This window comes from Adiantum capillus-veneris, chromosome 9, assembly GCF_014529385.1.
Source record: "Adiantum capillus-veneris isolate H3 chromosome 9, ASM1452938v2, whole genome shotgun sequence".
In the NCBI taxonomy this organism is placed as follows: domain Eukaryota; kingdom Viridiplantae; phylum Streptophyta; class Polypodiopsida; order Polypodiales; family Pteridaceae; genus Adiantum; species Adiantum capillus-veneris.
Window position 1 is genome coordinate 127630703 of NC_140939.1, and position 22015 is coordinate 127652717.

A 22015-nucleotide genomic window follows, 5' to 3' on the forward strand; every position below is an offset into this window, starting at 1 on the left:
CCTACATTCGTTTTTTAGGATGAAAACGATTCTCCGGGGGGGGGGGGGGGTAATATAAGGACATGGGTCCTACGAGCAAGGCCACCAGCACGGTCGGACAGTATGTAAGCTAGGGGGAGGCTATAAGATAGCACAGTTGGGCGGAGACTACCACACGCATTACCACCGCCCTTTTATGCACGCTCATAGTGTCCTTGCTTGTAAATCAACTAGCATACCCTAAACGGATTATGCAAATACTAAACTAATAATCCAAAATCTATAATCAAAAGAAAAGAAATTGGAACGCATGTTCAATTATGAAAGGTAGAATCATACTCTTTGGATGTAGCATCATTGCTAGATACTAGAGGCTAAATGATAAGCCCTTGGCTACAATCTTGTGAGTCGTAGTCACTGTAACCATGCAATAAATGTTGTCCATAAAGGATACAATAGAGCATGGTAAACACCATCTTAGAGTAAAACAAATTGTGTTTTGAAATTGAAATCACTTTGTCGATAAACTATAGGGGAAAATATATGGATAAACTATAGAGGAAAATATATGATGCATTCAAGTCATAGATAAAGGCAAGATTGTTGTGCTTACACAAAATCAATCCAGACATCAAATAATTTGCACATGTATAACACCACCTTGTGGTTTGTTAAAGCTCATAGATCAACGAGCAACCCAGAAAACCTACTTGTGTGTTTAAAATTAGAATATTCGCTCGACATGTATATAACTATGACAACCTTGGCCCTTGAAAGCTTATGTATGTCCTACAAAATCATGATTGTCTCTATAACAAACTCCACGATCCCTTAAAATATATGCACACGTAACCTTGTGTCGATGTTTCGTAGACACTCAAAAACTTTTGACATATTCATGCTTGAAGCCAATGAAGTATCCTTGACATAGTGTCCAATAAGAAACGATCAATTTTAAAAAGAAAAATTATAACGTAACTTACCTTGTCAATAAGAGAAGGAGCAAGTAACGTAGGTTATAGACCATGCAATCAAACATGCCAAATTGATGGCATCACACTAGAATCTGGGTGTAGGAATTTCATGTTCCAATTGAGCTACTCAGTCTATGCTTGATAAAAACCTGACTTCCTTGCCTTGCCAAAACTTATGGCATTCAACCGATTTGAAGAAGGCATCCTCACAATAACGGCAAAGACTGAAATACACCATTATGAGTAAATGTTGAACTTTGCATACTTCTCTGTGAAAAAAAATTTCAGAGAGAAATAATTAAAAAAATAATTTGCTAAACTCCCCAAACCTCAAATCCTTGAAACTTAGATGGAGACAAGCTCTCGAAAGCTTTCAAAATCTGGTAGAAGTATGATCTAGCCCAAATATGGGTGCCCCTTGTGAACACATCAAGTAGCTATGGCAAAAAAGATTTGTTTGGTATGTGGTGTGGAGAAGAATCCAAAGTTTCTTGCACTTGCTTCTTTCGGCTTCTCCGAAACTTTTCCAAACCTAGCCAAGGGTTTAAGTCCCTTGTGTGAATGTCTGTATGGTAAGGGGCTTGGCCATGATAGGTCTCAAGCCTAAAAACTAAGGCACCCAACAAGTGAAATTCAAGGTTTTTAGCTATGGGTCTGTATGCTAAGGGGCTTGGCCATGATAGTTCTCAAGCCTAAAAACTAGGGCACCCAACAAGTGAAATTCAAGGTTTTTAGCTATGGGTGGATGTCCGATAGCGCGCAAGAGAAGAGCTGAAGTCACACAGGTCACCACGACCCATCATGGATGGCAGTCAGTGACAAAAACTATCAAACATGGGGGGCAACCTCATTCGACACCAGCGAAATCGTGCACGACCATGCTACCTATGTGCAAGCAGCCATCCCCCTACTCTCGACGACTCCTTTTTCTAAAATCTATGGCATCGGTGCTACAATTAGCACCAACAGTCCTTCCCATGCCTCAAGAGGATTGCTTTGGGCACTGATACCTCTATGGTGGCTAGGGGAGTACGGACGTGCCTTTGTCTACCCAACCATATCCTCTAAGAGGATACCTGACTCCTAAGACTATCTTTAGGAGACCCCTGCACTTAACACACTAGTGGGCCTTGCTTGAGACTCAATCCCAACCACAAGAGCATACTACCCTCTTCATGACAGTTCCCCTTTACACGTTTCCAATCTTGCAAAAGACATTTCCAAATTGTGTAATGACAAGTTTACCATGTTTTATTGAGCTTGACCAATGCTTCACGTTTTTTAACTCACATATGCATGTGTCTTGTTATCTTCCAGTGGCTAGTAATCTTTGAACTTAACGTGTCGGGGATTTTTTTTAGTGTTGTTAATGGGTTGGGTGTATTGATCAAGGACTACTACCACAAAGGGGGCAATGGTACTTGTGAGAGGGGCGATGTCACGGTGATGGGAAGGGCAAGCGGCAATGCTCCTCAACAGCCTTACATGGTTCAATAGTCTTACATTGTTTGTCGTCGGTTGTTGAGGTTCGATGTGACGAAGGCAAGGGAGATGTCTGCAGGGAGCGGCAAGGAAGCATTGAATGGTGCATTGGGCTTTAGTGTCACCCACATGGTCAATTGGGAGGTTTGTATGTGCTCTCTCTCTCTCTCTCTCTCTCTCTCTCTCTCTCTCTCTCTCTCTCTCTCTCTCTCCATAACTTGCAATAGCCATATGGTGAGCTTTCTCTTGCCAATTATTTTGCCCCCCCTGATCCCTCTATCAGAGGTTGATGGTTGCTTTACACACATTACACACACACAAACATATAGTAGATTACAAGGATGGAGATTGTACTTTCTTTTGAATAGCTTCTCTACTTTTTTGCCGCTACAGGCGACACCTCTGTCGGAGGCAGAGGGAGTTTCACTCTCGTGCTTTTGTCATTGTTATCTTCTAGTGGCTAGTAACCTTTGAACTTAACGTGTATGGGATTTGTTAAATTAAACATTCCAATCCTTTTTCTTTTTCCTTTTTTACAGAACTCATAGATGTTTCAGCATGTACCGGGTGGCTCCCTGTAAAGCCAGTCTTTCTGATGCCATGGCTCATTCTGAAAAGGGTCATAGCTTGTAAATTTTTTGGTTTGTTAATATAATACAGACATTCCAATGTTAACACAACAAGATCCACATTTGCTAGGGCAAAAACAAAAAATGTTTGAATGAAGCTGGAGATGCATAAAAGCTCAAAAGCTCTTGTGGATTTTTTGCTCCATTACTTGAATAAATACAAACCTTCTGCAATATGTTATCAATCAATTAATAGTATTATAAAAGGGGGAGGGATTCCGGTCCCTCTCCCCTGACACGTGTCAGTAGCTGCAACGTCCAAGGGGGTTCCGATCAATGCCCACTGAGCGCCAAGAGACACTGTAGAGAGAGAGAGAGAGAGAGAGAGAGAGAGAGAGAGAGAGATAGGTGCAAGAATCGTTCTGCTAAGGAGGTCGTTTTTGAGCCTCGACAATTGGAGCATTTTGTCCGAGCAGGGGCCAGGGATTCCCGCCTGACACGTGTAAGTAGCTGCAACGTCCAAGGGGTTCCGACCAGTGCCCACTGAGCGCCAGGCGAGAGAGAGAGAGAGAGAGAGAGAGAGGGAGAGGTGTTCAGTAATCGTTGTGCCAAGGTCGTTTTTTGAGCCTGGACGCTTGGAGGAGCAGGGGCCGTTGGGGTTGTTTGAGCTGGGTCTGCAGTGCAGACGATCGAGCAGAGTGAGGGATGATCAGGGCTGGCAGAGCCAAGTGTGGTGGATTTCTCAGAGCGCCATGCCGAACTAGACAAAGGCATTCAAAGAGATAAAAGCCATGTATGCATGGGAGCATGCAACATGGGTGCATAAGCGCCCCCCCCCCCCCCCCACCCGCGGCCGGCGGGCAATCAATGTACATCTGGTAGCAGTACCAGCGCATGTCCCTACCAGCAGAACACCATGAGCAATCATATAGAAATACCCGACGGCTGATGGGCAAGTCCCATAGAAAAGACCAGAATCTAAACACAAGAGCATAAAACAACGCGACGTCCAACCAAGATTGTCACTGATTGACTCTATAAATCACATTGATCTGCTATCACAAGAGAATATGTTGTCCAACACAATGTCTGACCTTGGCCTGCAGTTGATATGTCCAATAGGATCAAGGTTAGGAAGCTCTACGATGTTTTCATAGATGCAGAGAGAAAGCGGTGCACTTCTTAGAACGCAACAGGTCCTTGATCAGCTTCCTGTTTACAGTGTTGTCTCATGGAGTGCATTGATTACAGGATGGAAAGTATGTATGTCAAGTGTGGTGCACTTCTTAGAGGGCAGTATCTATACTATAGATAATGGAGGGAGCGATTCCAGCCCTCCTCCCTGCCACGCGTCAGCAGCAGGTCAATCTGGCAAAGCTTTCTGAGGCGGCGACACAAGGGGACAGAGACTGCGCATATATGTATATGTATATATATATATACATACATATATATATATATATATATATATATATATATATATATATATATATATATATATATATATATATATATATATATAGAGAGAGAGAGAGAGAGAGAGAGAGAGAGAGAGAGAGAGTGCTGCCCAGACTAACAAAAAACAAGGATCGTTCATCCTCGCACTTGCGATGTGGCTGCCACTCTAGCAGCTGCTCACATCTCCTCCATGGCTACCCCGGATCTCTTTGATGCCCGTTGTTGAAAGAAAACGTCGTGGTTGGCACTGCCCAGGTCAACATGTACGCCAAATGTGGTGCACTTCATTAAACACAAAGACTTCTTGAGAAGCTTCATGTCTGGGATGTCGTCTCTTGGAATGTGTTGATTGCGGGATATGCCCAACTTGGACAGGGCCAAGAAGCTCTGGTCTGTTTTCATAGGATGCGAATCAAGGGTGCCTCTCAGATGCAATCACCTGCGCTTGCATCTTGAAGGCAAGGGACAGCATCAGGAAGCACTGGGCTGTTTTTAGCAGATGTTAAGAGAGGGAATCTCTCCAAATGCAATCACGTACTCTTGCGGAATATGCCAAACTTAGGTAGGTCCAAGAAGCTTTGGGCTGTTTTCGGCAGATGCGAAGCGAGGGTATCTCTCTTGATATTCGTGATAATGGGTTGCTTGAAAAGAACACCTGCTTAGGCTACACGTTAGTCAGTATGTATGGCAAGCGCGGTGAACTTGACAGAGCGCAGTAGGTCCTCGACAAGATTCATGTCTGCTAGAGTGCATTGATTGCAGGATATGTCCAGCAGAGTTAGGGTTTGGAAGGTCAGGGCTGTTTTCAGCAGAAGTAGGGAGAGGGCATCTCTCCATGCAATCACATACACTTGCGGGATATGCCCAACTTGGGTATGGCCAAGAAACTTTGGGTTGTTTTTGACAGATGCGAAGCGAGGGTGTCTCTCCTGATATTCATAACAGTGGGTCGCTTGAAAAGCACACATGCGTAGGCAACATGTTAGTCAATATGTATGTCAAGTGCGATGGACTTGACAGAGCACAAGATGTTCTCCACAGGATTCCTTTCCGCATGGAGTGCATTGATTGTAGGATACGTCCAGCAAGGTCAAGGTCTGCACTGGTTGCAGGATATGCCCAACTTGGATATGGCCAAGAAGCTTCGGGCTGTTTCCGGCGGGTGCGACGCAAGGGTGCTTCTCCAGATGCAATCATCTACGCCTGCATCAGGAAGGCAAGGGACCACGTCAGGAAGCTCTAGGCTGTTTTTAGCAGATGCAGAGAGAGGGCATCTCTCCAAATGCAATTACTTACACGGAAATTGCCCAACTTAGGTAGGCCCGAGAAGATTTGGGCTGTTTTCGACAGATGCAAAGCGACGGTATCTCTCTTGATATTCATGTTAATGGGTTGCTTGAAAAGAACACATGCTTTGGCAACCGGTTAGTCAGAATGTATGGCAAGTGTAGTGGACTTGACAGAGTGCAACAGGTCCTCAACAAGATTCCTGTCCGCATAGAGTGCATTAATTGCAGGATATGTCTAGCAGAGTTAAGCATAGTTACCAGGAACGGGAAACCGGAACGGGAACGCGGAACAAAATGCCATTCCCTGTTACGGGTACTCACGTTTGAAACACGGAATGGGGATTCAGAACGGGAACTTGGAATGGGAACGGGGAACGGAGACCTGAAAACGGCCATTCCTTGTTACTATGGAGTTAAGGTCTCGAGGCTCTGGGCTGTTTTCAGAAGCTGTAGAGAGAGAGCATCTCTCCAGATGCAATCACATACATTAGCAGGATATGCCCAACTTGGGTAGGGCCAAGAAGCTCTGGGTGTCTCTCCTAATATTCGCGACAGTGGGTTCTTGAAAAGAGAGAGAGAGAGAGAGAGAGAGAGAGAGAGAGAGAGAGAGAGAGAGAGAGAGAGAGAGAGAGAAATGAAATGATATATTAGCTAGCGTCTTCAAAAGGCCAAAATAACCTATGAAACCAAGCTGTTACAACATAGTGAATTTGATAGAGAGAGAGGTGTGCTAGGAGATCGTTTTTAGCCTGGACGCTTGGAGTATTTTGTCCGAGCAGGGGCCGTTGGGGTTGTTTGAGCTGGGTCTGCAATGCCGACGATTGAGCAGAGTGAGGGATGATCAGGGCTGGCAGAGCCAAGTGTGGTGCATTTCTCATAGCGACATGCCGAACTAGATAAAGGCATACTCCCCCCAGCAATCAATGTACATCTGGTAGCATTACCACCGCATTTCCCTACCAGCAGACCGGCATGAGCAATCATATAGAAATACCCCTCGGTTGATGGGCAAGTCCCATAGAAAAGACCAGAATCTAAACATGAGAGAACAACGCAACGTCCAACCAAGATTGTCACTGATTGACTCTATAAACCACATTGATCGGCTGTCGCAGAGAATATGTTGTCCAACAGTGTCTAACCCTGGTCTGCAGTTGAAGGCCAACACCATTCCCCAGAATCCCAACATAACTCTGACAGAATCTATGGGCAAGTCCCATAGAAAAGACCAGAATCTAAACATGAGAGCATGGAACAACGCGACGTCCAACCAAGATTGTCACTGATTGACTCTATAAACGACATTTATCTGCTGTCGCAGAGAATATGTTGTCCAACACAGTGTCTAACCCTGGTCTGCAGCTGAAGGCCAACACCATTCCCCAGAATCCCAGCATAACTCTGACAGCGGTTGGCTCTGCCACACTCTAAATGAGAGAGAGAGAGAGAGAGAGAGAGAGAGAGAGAGCAGAGCACAGCCAAGAAAGAAAAAAATATCCGTTACACAAGCAAACATGGAGAATAAATCTTTCTTTTGTGAGTTCACTTAAAGACTGTGCTAAGAAGAAGGATTTGTAAGGCAGTGGGAGACATGCTGATATTTGTGATAGTACTCGAAAAGGACACATACTTAGGCAACACGTTCATCAGTATATGTATGTCAAGTGCGTTGCACTTCTCAGAGAGCAAAAGGTCCTTGACGAGCGCCATGCCAAATAGACAAAGGCACCCAAAGAGATAAAAGCCATGTATGCATGGGAGCACGCAACATGGGTGCATTCATCCCCCCCCCCCCCCCCCCCCCCCCGCAATTACTGTACATCTGGTACAGCACATGTCCCTACCAGCAGAACGGCATGAGCAATCATATAGAAATACCCGACGACTGATGTGAAAGTCCCATAGAGAAGACCAGAATCTAAACATGAGAGCATGGAACAACGCAACGTGCAACCAAGACTGTCACTGATTGACTCTATAAACAACATTGATCTGCTGTCACAAGAGAATATGTTGTCCAACACAGTGTCCAACATTGGTCTGCAGCTGAAGGCCAACACCATTTCCCGGAATCCCAGCATAACCCTGACAGCGGTTGGCTCTCCCACACCCCAAATGCTGAGAGAGAGAGAGAGAGAGAGAGAGAGAGAGAGAGAGAGAGAGAGAGAGAGAGAGAGAAGAAGAAGAAGAAGAAGAAGAAGAAGAAGAAGAAGAGAATTTTAACGTCGTAGGAAAGTAACCCGAGAGAGAGAGAGAGAGAGAGAGAGAAATGAAATGTTATATTAATGTCTTCAAAAGGCCAAAGTGACCTATGAGACCAGATAGTTACAATGTGGTGGATCTGATACAAAGTCAGAGTAACAAGATGACAAAATGACAAAATAAAATACTATGGAATCCTAACCTGCTAGGTGTGAACTAAGTAGCTAGCTGGGATAGCTAGATCACAAGAGATCTAGCATCGATCGCTGGCGGATCTCATCAATCTCCTCCATGATCAGTAGGCTGACCGGGCGTCGTGCATGTCGGGCCAAAGTGATCCGAATCCTCTGATGCAGTCTCTGTCGATGTTGTGTAGTCCTTCGTAGTCATGGGCGTCTGGATCTACCCAGCTCGGTCGATCAGTGTGCCTCTGGTGTGAGGCGACGAGCTCTGCTGTGGTAGTAGCTCATCCGTTTCCAGTGGCAGCTCTAAAGAAGTCTGTGATCTGTCTCTGAGACTGGCTAGCCTCTCCTCTCATCAAGCTCTCTCTGTGTCTGCGCAGCTCGAGCAAAAACAGACCCATGCATCATTGATCCTTGTACTGCATGACTCTGGAGAGTGGTCCAAAGCCCTCTCTAAACAAGCAATGGAAGCGGCCTCGTATCTCGTAGTAGACGGGGCAGTGGCATGTGTAGTGCAACTTTGTCTCAGGCTCGATGTCACACGGGGGGGCATATCCTAGCCTCTGCTTGTACTCCGTTGTATCTCCTAGTCTCGATCCGCACTTGGTGTGAAGATGTGCGTATCTGGCCAATAGCACATCGTATCCCATGAGACAAGTGGGTGTCCATGTATCTGGGCCTCGTCACAAAACCGTCCTCCGTAAGCTGGAGAAGATGCTCTCTGTAGAAAGCCATCTTCGTGCATAGCTCCTGTACTGGCTGCATCCATGTCCTCTTGGTGTCTAGCTGAGTCAAGTCCTGGCGGATGAGCCTGGTGATCTCGGATTGTGTAAGAGTCAGAGAGGGTGCATCCAGTGAGTACTGGAAAGGAGGCAATCTGTCTATGCTGAACCCATGCGCTTGAAACCATGACGTCATCTCCCTATACGAGCATGCTGTATCTCCTTGCATGGCTAACTGTCGAGAGGACTCAAGTGCAAGGCGTGCATAACTGTCTCTGGGAAGTTCCCACATGCGGTGTATGAAGGAGACAGATCTGGTGAGCACCTCAACCACTAGTGGGGGAACAGCTAGCTCTGCCCGGACAATAGCACGTGGTATTGAAGCCTTAGCTCTAATGAGCTGCGAGATCATAGAGATCAGAGGCTTCTCCATGTCCCCCCATCGATCAGTGCAGCCTAGCCTCCCGTGATGATCCAATGAAGGTCCCCAAATCTCAGCTCCATAAAGCAATGCAGAAGCCACCAAAGTGTCAAAGAGCCAGAGCTTTGTCCGAGGCTCCTGAAACTAAACCTGTGAACACATCCTTTCCAATCTACCCAATGCTGCATGGGCTCTGGTCAATCTAGTCTCTGCTGCCCTCCTCAATGAAAATGCTGGCCCACTAAAAACCACTCCAAGGTAAGTGTAAGCATATGTATACTCCACTGTCTCTTGGCAGTATGTGAATGCGGGCGTTGACCTCTTGATCCATTGTGGGGTGGTATTAAATACCATGACCTTGGTTTTACCAAGGTTGACGGACAAACCACTTTCCTGGGCAAACCTATGCAAAGCATCCAAGTGACGTTGCATCCCGTCCGGAGAATTGGAGATCAACACAATATCATAAGCATATAACAATAGTGGAATCCATGTCCCTGCCAGCTGTGCACCTCTATCGCCATCTCTCTCAATGTAGTCAGAAACCTCATCCACATACATACCAAATAGAGTAGGAGAGAGCGGGCAACCCTGCTTCACCCCAATAGTTGAGTGAACTGGTGTGGATAGACCCTCTGAGGTGCGTACATACCCCACTATTGACCTGTATAATGCCATGACCCCCCAAATGAGTTGTGTGGGTACTCCCATCTGCTGTAATCTGCGCGTCAATCTAGCTCTGGGTACTGTGTCAAATGCTTTGCGGAAATCCACAAAGCTACAATAGATCCGTCTCCCATGTGATCTACCCTCCTCAATGATGACTCTGGGTGTCAAGAGTAGAAAAACCCCTCTTGAACCCTGCCTGCCCGGCTGCACGTATCCCCTCCCTCTCTGCCCATCTACTTAGCTGTGCTCAAGAATAGATGCGTAGAATCGTGCAAATGTGTGTCCAATCATGATAGTGCAATAATTCCCGGGCTCCATAGGGTCTCCTTACTTGAAGATTGGTACAATAGCAAATAGGCTCTAAGTATCAGGCAAGCCATCACACATGGCACAGTTAAACATAACTGCTAGAAGCTCTGCTGGTAGATCTCTGGCATGCGTGAAATGCTTAGCCATTAAGCCATCATGATCATATTGTAGCGCAGATAGTGTGTCGTGCTCTCTACAGTGGGTGCTCCTCAGTGCAATGTGCGTGACAATCTCACTCAAAACAGACTGAAAACAGGAAACACTACACAACAACTGAGCTCACAGAGACACAAGAGCAGCAGTAGACCACAACAAATGACTCGACTATCTCAAAGAACTGATACAGACTCTGGCGTGGCAGCACACTCAGCTCCAGCCCAAGACTCTCAGGTACAATGGGATGTCGAGGCTCAAATGTGCAGGGATAGTGAAGACGTGCTCTGTGTATAGACTCGCTGCCCTGGATGACGATGTTGGACCATATATCTAAAAGATAATACCGATGACCAACCGCTACTACTCATATGTACCACCCTAAAGAGCCACCAACGGCTCATAAATGTCATCCATGTGGTGACCTGGCGACGATGTCCACTAGATCAGTCCGTATCTCTGCTGCCACGTGTCACTGCCCAGCCCAAAGAGTCCGTCGAGTGTGAACGAGCCTAGACCAATTGTACTAACTCTGTGTCCTGTGAAAGTGACACTATAGCATGCTACAGGTTGCCCGCCACAAGACCACTCACCGTCTCGGTGAGAGGAAATACTGAAAAACTGTGAAAGAAAACCACTAGGTACCGCATCTATACGTCTTTCTTGCAACAGTTGTTGCCAACACCGTAAACCTTTGAATAGGAAGGAACCAGTATGATTGCATAGTAAAACAGAATGATGATCCACAACAAAGATATGCTCGGATTGGATCCTTGGCATCTTTATCGTCCATGCTTGTTGATGCAACTCTGAGGTCTCTCACTTGCTTGTGAAAGCAAAAGCTTTGGAACTGAAACAGGCACTAGCGGCTAAAAAATTGAAGGTAAATCATGCTTTGATTATTTGCAAGGAAGAGAAAACCAACTCGTTGAAGCTCGATATCACCACGGATTGCAAGAAATGAATGCAGCTGGCGAGAAGGTTTCTCTTCACGAACACACCTGAGCAGCATCGGCATCAGCCCGTGGCAGCGAGGGCGAGGGGTAGATAAAGGGCGAGGGAAGGATAAGGGGGGCTGAGGGGGTGCGAATGGGAGGGCAGGGGCGAGGTAGAGAGAGGGGGACGAGGGCTGGTTAGCGGGTGGGTAGGGGCGAGGGGGAGGGGGAAATTGGGTAGGGGCGAGGGCAAGGGATGGTGTGGGTAGGGGCGAGGGGGTGGGTAATTTGGGTAGGGGCGAGGGGTAGGAGCGAGGGAGGGAGATTAGTTGGGTAGGGGCGATGGGGAAGAATTTGGGTAGGGGCGAGGGCAAGGGCAAGGGAGGGGGAAATTGGGTATGGGCGAGGGCAAGGGAGGGGGAATTGGGTAGGGGCGAGGGGTGAGTAGGCAGGGGGTGGGTAGGGGCGAGGGGCAAGGGAGGGGAAATTGGGTAGGGGCGAGAGGGTGAGTAGGCAGGGGCTAGGGGAGAGAGGGGCGAGAGCTGGGCAGGGGGGCAAGGGTGAGTAGGCAGGGGCGGGGGGAGAGAGGGGCGAGAGCTGGGCAGCGGGACGAGGGGGAGAGAGGGCGAGGGTGAGTAGGGGGACGAGGAGTGGCAGGGGATGATGGAGCTCACATGCAGCTGCTCTCGGCCCAGCTCCACCTCCACTAGCCTGCAATTGACCGTTTAAGCTTCTTGCTACAGTCGCACATGCGATCATCATGCTATTTTTGCTTGTGGAAAGCGACAATTGCAGCTGCTGAACAACAGAATGCAGGAGCCGGCACCAATGGAGGAGGGTCTACCGTCAGGAGCCTACAGCAGGGACAGCATTAGTGCCTGCTCTCTTTTGTTTTGGTGACTCTCTTGTAGATGATGGGAACAACAATGTTCGGCGCTCTTGATGATCTCTTTGCCACAACTGTGAACCCTACGGATGTGGGCATTCTGATTGTGTGTAGGGTCGAGGGGATAGGGGTAGATAGGGACAAGTAAGGAGCAGACAGCTATCATGAACAAGACGAATATCGTGATCTTGGAATTCAACAAGCAGGACTGGCTCTGTGATGGGAGTTTGCTAGACGCAGAGGAGAGCTTTGTTCTGGTCGGATAAGCAGACACCAAAGGGGTTGATGTTTGAAGGGTGGTGAACTCCTGTAGAGGAGATTTCTTCCCGCTTCTATGCTTCTTCATAGGCTTACCAAATTCAAAGGCTTTCACCAAGAGCGCATGAGGAGTAGCTTCTGTGACCTTCAACTTTTGAGCTGGCTCATTTGGTTTAGTGATTGTGGAAACATTTGAAGAGGGTGTGCTTTTAGGCAAATAGTGAATAGAGACTCCATAACAAGGCATAGATTTGGTAGCCTCCAACCACTCCTGTAGATCTTCATCTGACCCTTCAGGTGTAGTAGGCTGTTCTTGTTTAGGGTGGGTTTCCATTGACAAAGAAACTTGCTGCACCACTAGATCCATACCTCCTTCTAAGAGAATGGGTTGCATCGGGGAGCCAGAAGTATGTATCCACATTGCGTCGTATCATGAAGTGCTTTAGTGTGTCGCAGCCATGGTCTTCCAATGAGCAAAGGAAATCCGCCCTCAACCTGGGAAAGACGAACCACAACAAAATCCAAGTTAAAAATAAAGTCTTGTACCTGCAGAGGCACATTGTCCACTATGCCCATTGGGTAGACTCTCCGCTGGTCGGCCAATGTAATTGTAAAGGGAGCAGGGCGAGTAGACAGTAGACCTAGAGCTAACATAGTGAACTCGGGCATCAGGTTGATGCCAGATCCACCATCCACTATTACTCCTGAGAATTTCGGACCCAACACGGACACTGTCAAGCGAGGGCTTCTATAATCAGTGAGTGGAGCAATGGGATTGGATATCATATAGGACTCTGATGGTCGCACTGGGAGGTGCCCGCCACTAGGACTTACTCTGGGTTAAGTGACTGAATAACAGCAAGGGTGTCACTTAATTCGCATCTAGTCGCAGCATGTCATAGAGGGACACTTGTTGGTAGGTGTTCTTCAAGACTATCTCTGTCGTAAGCTTTTCCTGTACTACCAGTGGTTTCTCGGGTACCTTGATCTTTTGTAGATCGAAAACTGCTTCCAAGAAAGCTTCATCAATATCGGAGAGCAAAGATTTGGATTCTTTCATGGCACTGGGGGATGACTTGCTCACAAGCTGAAGGCAGGGTATCCACTGGTGTGATTGGGAGTTGAACTTCCTGGAGTGCTAAGACCGAGAGCGGCTCTCTGGGCCCGGGTGAGGACGCCCCATGGCTCCTTTGCCAACTGTGGCGGCTTATTTTTAGGGGTAACCACATGGGTAGAAGGGGGCGACTAAGAAACGGTGCTAACTGCTATCAAATTGAGCTTGGGAAAGGCAAACTCATTTTGGCTTTGACTTGGGTTCGAAGCCGTGGATGCACGAATTTTATGGCAATACTTACTGTAGTGATCCTTCGTTTCGGGGCAATGACGGCAGGGAGGAGACCCTTCTAGAAGGGAGCATTTGCTTTGGTAATGCCCATATTTCTCGCATCTGTAGCACAAAATGGGCCAATTCAAAGGGCGAGGTGGTCCTTGCTCCTGGTGCATTGAGTTGGAGGTGGAGGCATAGAAGCTTTGAGGTGATGAGGGAGCATGGGTATGATAAAAGCTCTGAGAGGAAAAAGTGCTCTGCATACCTTGCATAGGAGGGGCTGTCAACAAAGGTGGCATATGGTGTTTATGGTCACAGGGAGAAACCATGTTGGATGCAGGTGCTCGCCCTTGTTGAAGAGAAGGACCAAGACTTTGTTGTATTTGTCGCAATCCCTTGAGATAGTAGCAGTCCTTGTCCTCATGCCCAGACTTTTCGCAGAAGTGACAATAAGGCCGAAGGGGACAGTCATGTGGAGGGTGTCCTGGAGAGCGACACGAGCTGCACCATACCATAGCCTCAGTCTCTTGCTGAGACCGAAGCTCTTCTAGCTCCCTCTTGATTTGATCCAAAGCCTCGTGATGTGGGGCCTTCTCTTGTCTGAGAGAGATCGATTTATCCTCTTGAAGAGCTCGCTGTAGCTTAAGGGCTTCCAATTCCGTGCGTAAAGAAGTTAACGGATCAGAAGGACTTTCCAAAAACACTGAAGGGGTCTCTACGTGAGGAGAGTTGGTGAACAGCTTCCTAGCCCCCTCTATCCTAGTAGCAGCTGCGATGAACTCCTCTAGAGTTGCGTCGGGTCGGAGACTCTTCGGAGTTTTTGCTGAGAAGTTTTGGGAAGCGCCTTCTCCACCCACTTCTTAACCATAAATTCACCAGGTTGCTGGGGAAGCTTGGCAGCCAGAGACTTGGTTTTAGTCATAAGCTTTGCAAAAGTCTCCTCTGGCTGGAGCACCATGTTGGCCAACTCATCCAAAACCTTCTCTTGGTAGTCACCTGGCCTGAATATTGCATAGAACTGTTGTCTTAAGGCTGCCCAAGTTGCAAAATGGTTCTCTGCAAACTGGCTGTACCATTTATCTGTTAAGCCATCCAAGGTAGATGGAAAGAGTACCAAATAAGCATCTTCTCTCTTAAGACCACGACCGCTACAGAGAGATACAAACCTCCTTGCATGGTCGTCAGCATCTTCTGAAGAGAGTCTTTTGAAGGTAGGGAACTTATGTTAACCTTGGCCAAAACACTTGCCAAGGCCTCCATGGCCCCTTGCTCCGGAGCCCGTTGCTCAATAGCCTGCTGTAGCAGAATAGGAGAAAGCTTTACTGGAGAAGGTGATCTGGAAGATGTGGAACCGGATGGAGGAATGGGTGATGTCGTAAGTGGAAGTATGGGTGATGAGGTTGATAGACTTCTACTAGGTACCAAGGGTCGTCTTCTGTTGTAGTACTTTAGAGGACTTAGTAGTGCGCTTTGACGCTCGACTGACCGCCTTGTATGTGTCATGCAGCGACCACCAATCCAACCAAGCTTTGGGCAAGAAAACCTTGAACTGGCTGAAGACTGGTCTAGACTCTACTAGACCAGGTAGTTGATTAGACCCAGGCTGGACCAGAGACGAGGAGGACTAGACCAGGGTCAAGGAGGACTAGATCAGGGACAAAGAGGTCTAGACCAGGGACGAGGGCTGGTTGGACCAGGGCAGGGCAAGAGAGGACTAGACCAGTTGGACCAGGGCGAGAGGAGAACAGTGCAATGAAAGGTAGGAGAAGCTAGATAGACTCAACTAGCTTCAAGATTTGTACCTCACAGAGAGTGAGACTTCAAGTGAGGTCCCATCGTGATCGCCAAAATGAGAGCACCTGTAGCGCAGATAGTGTGTCGTGCTCTCTACAATGGGTGCTCCTCAGTGCAATGTGCTTGACAATCTCACTCAAAACAGACTGAAAACAGGAAACACTAGACAACAATTGAGCTCACAGAGACACAACAGTAGTAGTAGACCACAACAAATGACTCAACTATCTCAAAGAACTGATATAGACTCTAACGTAGCAGCACACTCAGCTCCAGCCCAGGACTCTCAGGTACAATGGGGTCAAGGCTCAAATGTGCAGGAATAGTGAAGACGTGCTCTGTGTATAGACTCGCTGCCCTCGACGACGATGCTGGACCATATATCTAAAAGATAATGCCGATGACCGACCGCTACTACTCATATTTACCACCCTAAAGAGCCACCAACGACTCATAAATGTCATCCATGTGGTGACCTGGCCACGATGTCCACTAGACCAGTCCGTATCTTTGCTGCCACGTGTCACTGCCCAGCCCAGAGAGTCCGTCCAGTGTGAACCAGCCTAGACCAACTGTACTAACTGTGTGTCCTGTGAAAGTGACACTGTAGCCTGCTACACATATGCTCTCCCAGTCCTCATCCTGTCAATGGCCTTTCTCACCATCTTAGCGGCGGTGAAGAAAGCACATGTGTGTGGGCATGGATCGGGGGGGGGTCGCGAAGGGGGGGCTGCTCAGGGACTGTGTACAGAGATGATGCGTATTGGCCCAAGCCTCTATAGAAGTGATGGTAGGGGGGAGGGAGTGCTTGTGAAAAAGCCACCATGCCTCACGTGAGTCCCGACTCAAGAATAGCTGGTATAGATCCTGCTCTAGGTGTGAAAAAAATGCCCTTTTCTTCTGCCGCACCAGGCGTCGGAAGTCAATCTGTGACTGTATGTGAGTGATGTCCCCCAAAAGCACCTCCCTCTGAAGTCTAGCTCTAGTGTCCCGGCATTCCTCATCATACCAACTATTCTGGGGGCAACGGCGTCTCTGCTCAAGTTGGGTATGTGGGTATGCCTCTACAGCTGCATCTTGTAGTGTGTGTCTGTATAGTAGTAAGCTCCTCTAGAGGTCGCCCTGGTTCCTTTGTGCACAGGCGTCTATAGATCCCATCTATGTATACAGAGTCCGTCTACCGAAGGTGTAGCGAGTAGGGGCTGCTGCCCATGGCCTGTGTGCTACACTAAACTGAAAGAGAGAGAGAGAGAGAGAGAGAGAGAGAGAGAGAGAGAGAGAGAGAGAGAGAGAGAAATGAAATGAAATGTTATATTAACGTCTTCAAAAGGCCAAAATGACCTATGAGACCAGAAAGTTACAATGCGGTAAATCTGATACAAGGTCAGATTAACAAAATAAATTAAACTAGGATAACAAAATATAAATATAAATACTGCGGGATCCTAAACTAAGCAGTACAATGTGAAGACAATATAGGAGGGGAGTAGAGATCCATCTTCATCTGCACTCTGGACGACGAAAGAGTATGGCTTGAATCTTTTTCCATAGCCTCCTTCGAAATTGTGTAGCTCCTCTCCTCCCTCGGGGTCGTCTAGATCTCCCTAGCTCCAAAGCTTGGTCTATGAGAATGCCAGTAGTGCGGGTAGACCTCTCCACCATTGCTGGTTGCTCCTTTGTCTATTCTTCTGGGTGTATAGTATCTAGTGTAAAGAAATCTGTGATCTGTCTCTGGGGATGTCTCTCTTCACCTCTCCTCAGTAAAGTTTCTCTATGCTTGTGTAACTCAAGTAGATAAAGCCCAAGACATCTTTGATCCTCATAACTCATGACCCTAGATAGAGGCCCATAACGTTCTCTGAATAGATAGTGAAAACGACCTCGTATCTCATAGTACACTGTGCAATGACATATGTAATGTACTTCTGTCTCTGGCTCTAGATGGCATAAGCGGCATATTCTGTTATTTGCTGGTGTCCCTCTGAATCTGCCAGTCTCAATCTCGAGCTGATGTGAGGACGAGCGTATCTGGCCAATCGCACAACGCAAACCATGCGAAAGATGCGTGTCCATATAGCTAGGTCGAATTACAAACCCATCCCCCGTGAGGTGGAGAAGATGCTCTCTATAGAAAGCCATCTTTGTGCCCAACTCTTGTAATGGCTCTATCCATGTCCTCCTCGTGTCCAACTGGATCAAATCCTGACGGATGAGTCTATTAATCTCTACCTGTGTTAGAGACCTCAAGGGTGCCTGAAGAGAGTATTGAAAAGGAGGCAACCTGTCCATGGTGAAACCATGTGTCTGAAACCATGATGTCATCTGAGCATACCAGCATGATGTATCCCCGTTAAGAGCTAATTGTCTGGAGGACTCTAGAGCCACCCTGGCATATCTGTCTCTGGTAGTATCCCACAGACTGTGTACAAAGGAGACTGATCTTGTGAGCGCCTCAATCTCCATATGGAGGGCAGCTAATTCCGCTCGAATGATATCATGCGGTACAGAAACCTTGGCTCTAATCAGCCGAGAGATCATAGATACCAGGGGCTTCTCCATACGCTTCCAGCCATCCTGGCCTATAGAACGTCCCCAAACCTGCACCCCATATAACATAGTAGAGGCAACCAAAGTATCAAAGAGCCATAACTTTGTCCTAGGTTCCTGGAACTGAACCTGTGAACACATCCTCTCCATTCCTCCCAGAGCCGCACCAGCTCTAGTTAGTCGAGTCTCTGCTGCTCTTCCCAAGGAAAATCTCGGCCCAGTAAAGATTACCCCCAGGTAAGTGTATGCATCAGTATACTCCACAATCTCGTGACCATATTTGAAAGTGGGTATTGATCTCCTGACCCATTGCGGTGTGGTGTTAAACACCATAACCTTGGTTTTACCTAGGTTTACACACAATCCACTATCCTCCGCAAAATTGCGTAGTGCATCCAACTGTCGTTGCATACCTTCTGGTGAGTCAGATATCAGCACAATATCATCAGCATATAGCAACAATGGGATCCACGTCCCTGCCAGCTGTGCACCTCTGTCACCCTCTCTATCGATGTAATCAGACACCTCATCAACATACATACCAAATAGAGTAGGAGACAATGGGCAGCCCTATTTCACTCCAATGGTAGAGTGAACTAAATCAGATACCCCTTCTGGAGTGCGTACCCGTCCCATCACTGATCTGTACAAGGCCATGATCCCCCAAATCACCTCTATGGGCACCCCCATCTCCTGCAGTCTGCGCATCAATCGAGCTCTTGGTACCATGTCAAATGCTTTACGAAAGTCCACAAAGCTACAATATATTCGTCTCCCATGTGCTCTGCCCTCCTCAATGATGGCCCTGAGTGTTAGAATATGATCAAGAGTGGAGAAACCCCTCCTGAAGCCGGCTTGACCCTTTGCTCGTACCCCCTCGCCCTCTGCCCAATTACTCAAGTGTTGGTCCAGGATGGATGCATACAACCGTGCCAATGTGTGTCCAACCATGATAGTGCGGTAGTTCCCAGGCTCTGTAGGGTCACCAGCCTTGAAGATGGGAACAATATTAGACAATCTCCAAGTCTCAGGTAATCCCTCACACATGGCACGATTGAACAACACTGCGAGAACCTCCATCAGCATATCCCTGGCATGTATAAATTGCTCCGATACTAGACCGTCATGATCATATGCCTTCCCAGTCTTCATTCTGTCGATGGCCCTTTGTACCATCTCAGGTGTGAAGAAAGTGCTCGTAGCTGGGCAAGGCTTGGTAGGGTCTGGAAGGGGTTCCTGTCCAGGAACTGTATATAATGATGTCGCATATTGGCCCCACACCTCAGGTGAAGTAATCACTGGGGCAGGGGAGTGCTCATGGAAGAGACGCCATGCCTCTCCTGAGTCCCTACTCAAGAACATCTGATACAAGTCTCGCTCCATTTGGGCTAGGTAAGCTCGCTTCTTCCGTCGCACAAGGCGTCGGAAAGCAATTCGAGACTGTCTGTAAGTGATGACTCCTAAAAGAAGATCCCTCTGAAGCTGGTCTCTCATCTCTCTGCACTCTTCATCATACCAACTATTCTGGGGCATGCTCCCAGAATGTCGTCTCTTGCCCGGTTGAGTGTGTGGGTATGCCACTGATGCAGCCCCGTGCAATGTCTCAGTCAGTAGCGTGGTGCACTCCTCCACTGAGAGACCTGTACCATTTGTGCCAGCTGTGCCTTCCAATAGACGGTCCCAGATCTCCTCTGAATAAACGAAATCAGTATCTGGAGTAAATGTGTAGCGGGTGTGTGACCTGCCTCCTGATGTTTGGGTTGTACTATACTGAAATTTAACGGATAGTGTCAAGAGAGCATGGTCTACTGCTATGCCCACTCGCCTGGCTCCCACTGTGAAATCCTGAATGCAGGGGATAAAACTCGGTTGTGTCATAATCCACTGTACTGGCCCCATGTCTATGAGGAAAGCATGTGAAACCGGCTGCTCCAGGAAATCGCTGTAAGCCATTAAGTATGGCTAATCCATGTGTAGTCGTCATTTCCATGAGGTATCTCCCATACTCCGTTTGCTCTCTGTTATCTGAGCATCTGTCAAGCCCCAAATCACCCACATTCAGCTCTCTAAGCATCTCATCTGAAGTGTCGTAGAAGACTATCTTCGAGTTGCCCGTCCGGGCATTGAAGTCCCCTAGGAGAATGATATCACCACCCCTAGAAAACTCCCAAATGTCATCATCTAGGATAGAAAAAGGCACTTGCCCTCTCGATGCGGCATACATTGATGTACTGGGAGGAAAGTAACATATGGCAATATATAGTAATCGACCTGTGTTAGGTCTCAGTCTCACCCACATATATCTAGCCTGATCATCTCTTCCTACAATATGCAGTAGTGGTTGTAGTTCCTCTCTGAATAGCACTGCTACTCCTCCTGAACATCTACTCCCGTGCTCAGATCTCGCATTTGTCCTGTGAGCTGTTTCCCATCTGTATCCCACCACATGTGCATTACTTGTCCAGGGGCCTGATGAGTCTCTGAGAAGAACACAATATCCTTGTCTTTGAAACTCTCCTCAAATGCGCCCACGTCCAACCTCATAGACCCATTACAGTTCCAGGTAGCCATCTTCAGTGTGGTCCCATAGGTCTCGCACCGTCATGCAGTACGCCGCTCTAAAATCACCACCCGTCCATCTCTGTAGAAGGCTATCTTTCCCTTCTCCCTTGCCGCTGTAATCTCTGGCATTACCTCTCTCATATGTGTGAGCTGTGAGAGAGTCAGGTCATCACCGAGGAAAATACCTGTCTTTTTGAGAGTAGGCCTCTTCCTCAAGAATTCCTTCTTCTCTTCCAACGAGGGGAAGCGTAGTATGAGAGCTCTCCCCTTTGAAGACTCACCCGTGCCATCACTTTTCTTTCCTACCCTCCATGCCTTTGTGTGCAAAGGCTTTTCCATCCCCATCATGGATGTAAGGCTTGTGACCTCTTTCTCCACATTGTTTATGTCTTTGAGACTGGTCACTCTCACATGCAGTGCTCGCATCCGCCTTCTTTGTTCCTCTTCGAGAGTCATGTTGATAAGCGTCGGTGTACAAGGAGTTTCTCGAACTTTCCCTTTCTTGGCGACCTCAATCCATTTTTCAGCCTCGTCCGCCTTTTTCTGTGTCCTTGTTATCATCTCCGCCCATGAAGATGTCTTTGCCACACTCAGTTTCTCTTCCTCTGTGATCATCCTTACCTGTTCCTTAATTTCCTTGATTTCATCTATTACCGAGGGTTGAAATTCGCCTTCCTCTAGTCCATTGCTTACTCTATCAGCAAGCTCCTGTTTAAGAGCTGAGACTTCTTTTTTGAGTACTCGTATCTCGACGTTTGGGTTCTCCTATTTGAGGGTTGAGACTTCTTCTTTGAGTGTCCGTATTTTTGCGTTAAGGCTCTCTTTCTCCTTCTTCCACTGTGCGCCCTCATTGAAGACCATCTGAAGTAGGTTGGCCTTCTCCTTCCACCATCCTTCCATCTCTGTTTTCCACTCCTTAATTTCCCTCTCCATCTGTGCCATCCGCTTATTCGTGAGCACGAAGGTTGCCTTTGCTCGCGGCTTGCAAACAGGTGAGACATTGGCGGCTTCCGTGTCCTATGCAGGGTCTTCTTCAAGTGGATCCCTTACGGTGAGGCCCAAAGAATCGGGGTCTCCTTCAAGTGGATCCATTACGGTGAGGCCCAAAGAATCAGAGAGAGAGAGAGAGAGAGGAGGGAGGTGAGGGGGGGGGGGGGGGGGGGGGGGGTACGATAGACAGATGGGGGGGAAAGGGGGGCGCGCGATAGACTGAAGAGGGAGGAGGAGGGGGCGCTGCGATAGACAGGGGGGGAAAAGGGGGGGGCGCGCGATAGACTAAAGAGGGAGAAGGAGCGGG

The 22015-nt window shown here is 47.8% G+C and overlaps 1 protein-coding gene across 1 annotated transcript; it reads right to left on the minus strand.

Annotated features, from left to right (window-relative positions):
- Positions 1 to 17289: 17289 nt before the first annotated feature.
- Positions 17290 to 18696, minus strand: LOC147451161 (uncharacterized). Its single transcript, XM_086520871.1, has one exon. The coding sequence runs from the start codon at positions 18694 to 18696 to the stop codon at positions 17290 to 17292; it is 1407 nt and encodes a 468-aa protein (XP_086376997.1).
- Positions 18697 to 22015: the final 3319 nt, after the last annotated feature.

Excerpts from the sequence above, each read along its gene's own strand:
- LOC147451161 (XM_086520871.1), bottom strand. The coding sequence starts at position 18,696 with ATGTATGTTGATGAGGTGTCTGATTACATCGATAGAGAGGGTGACAGA.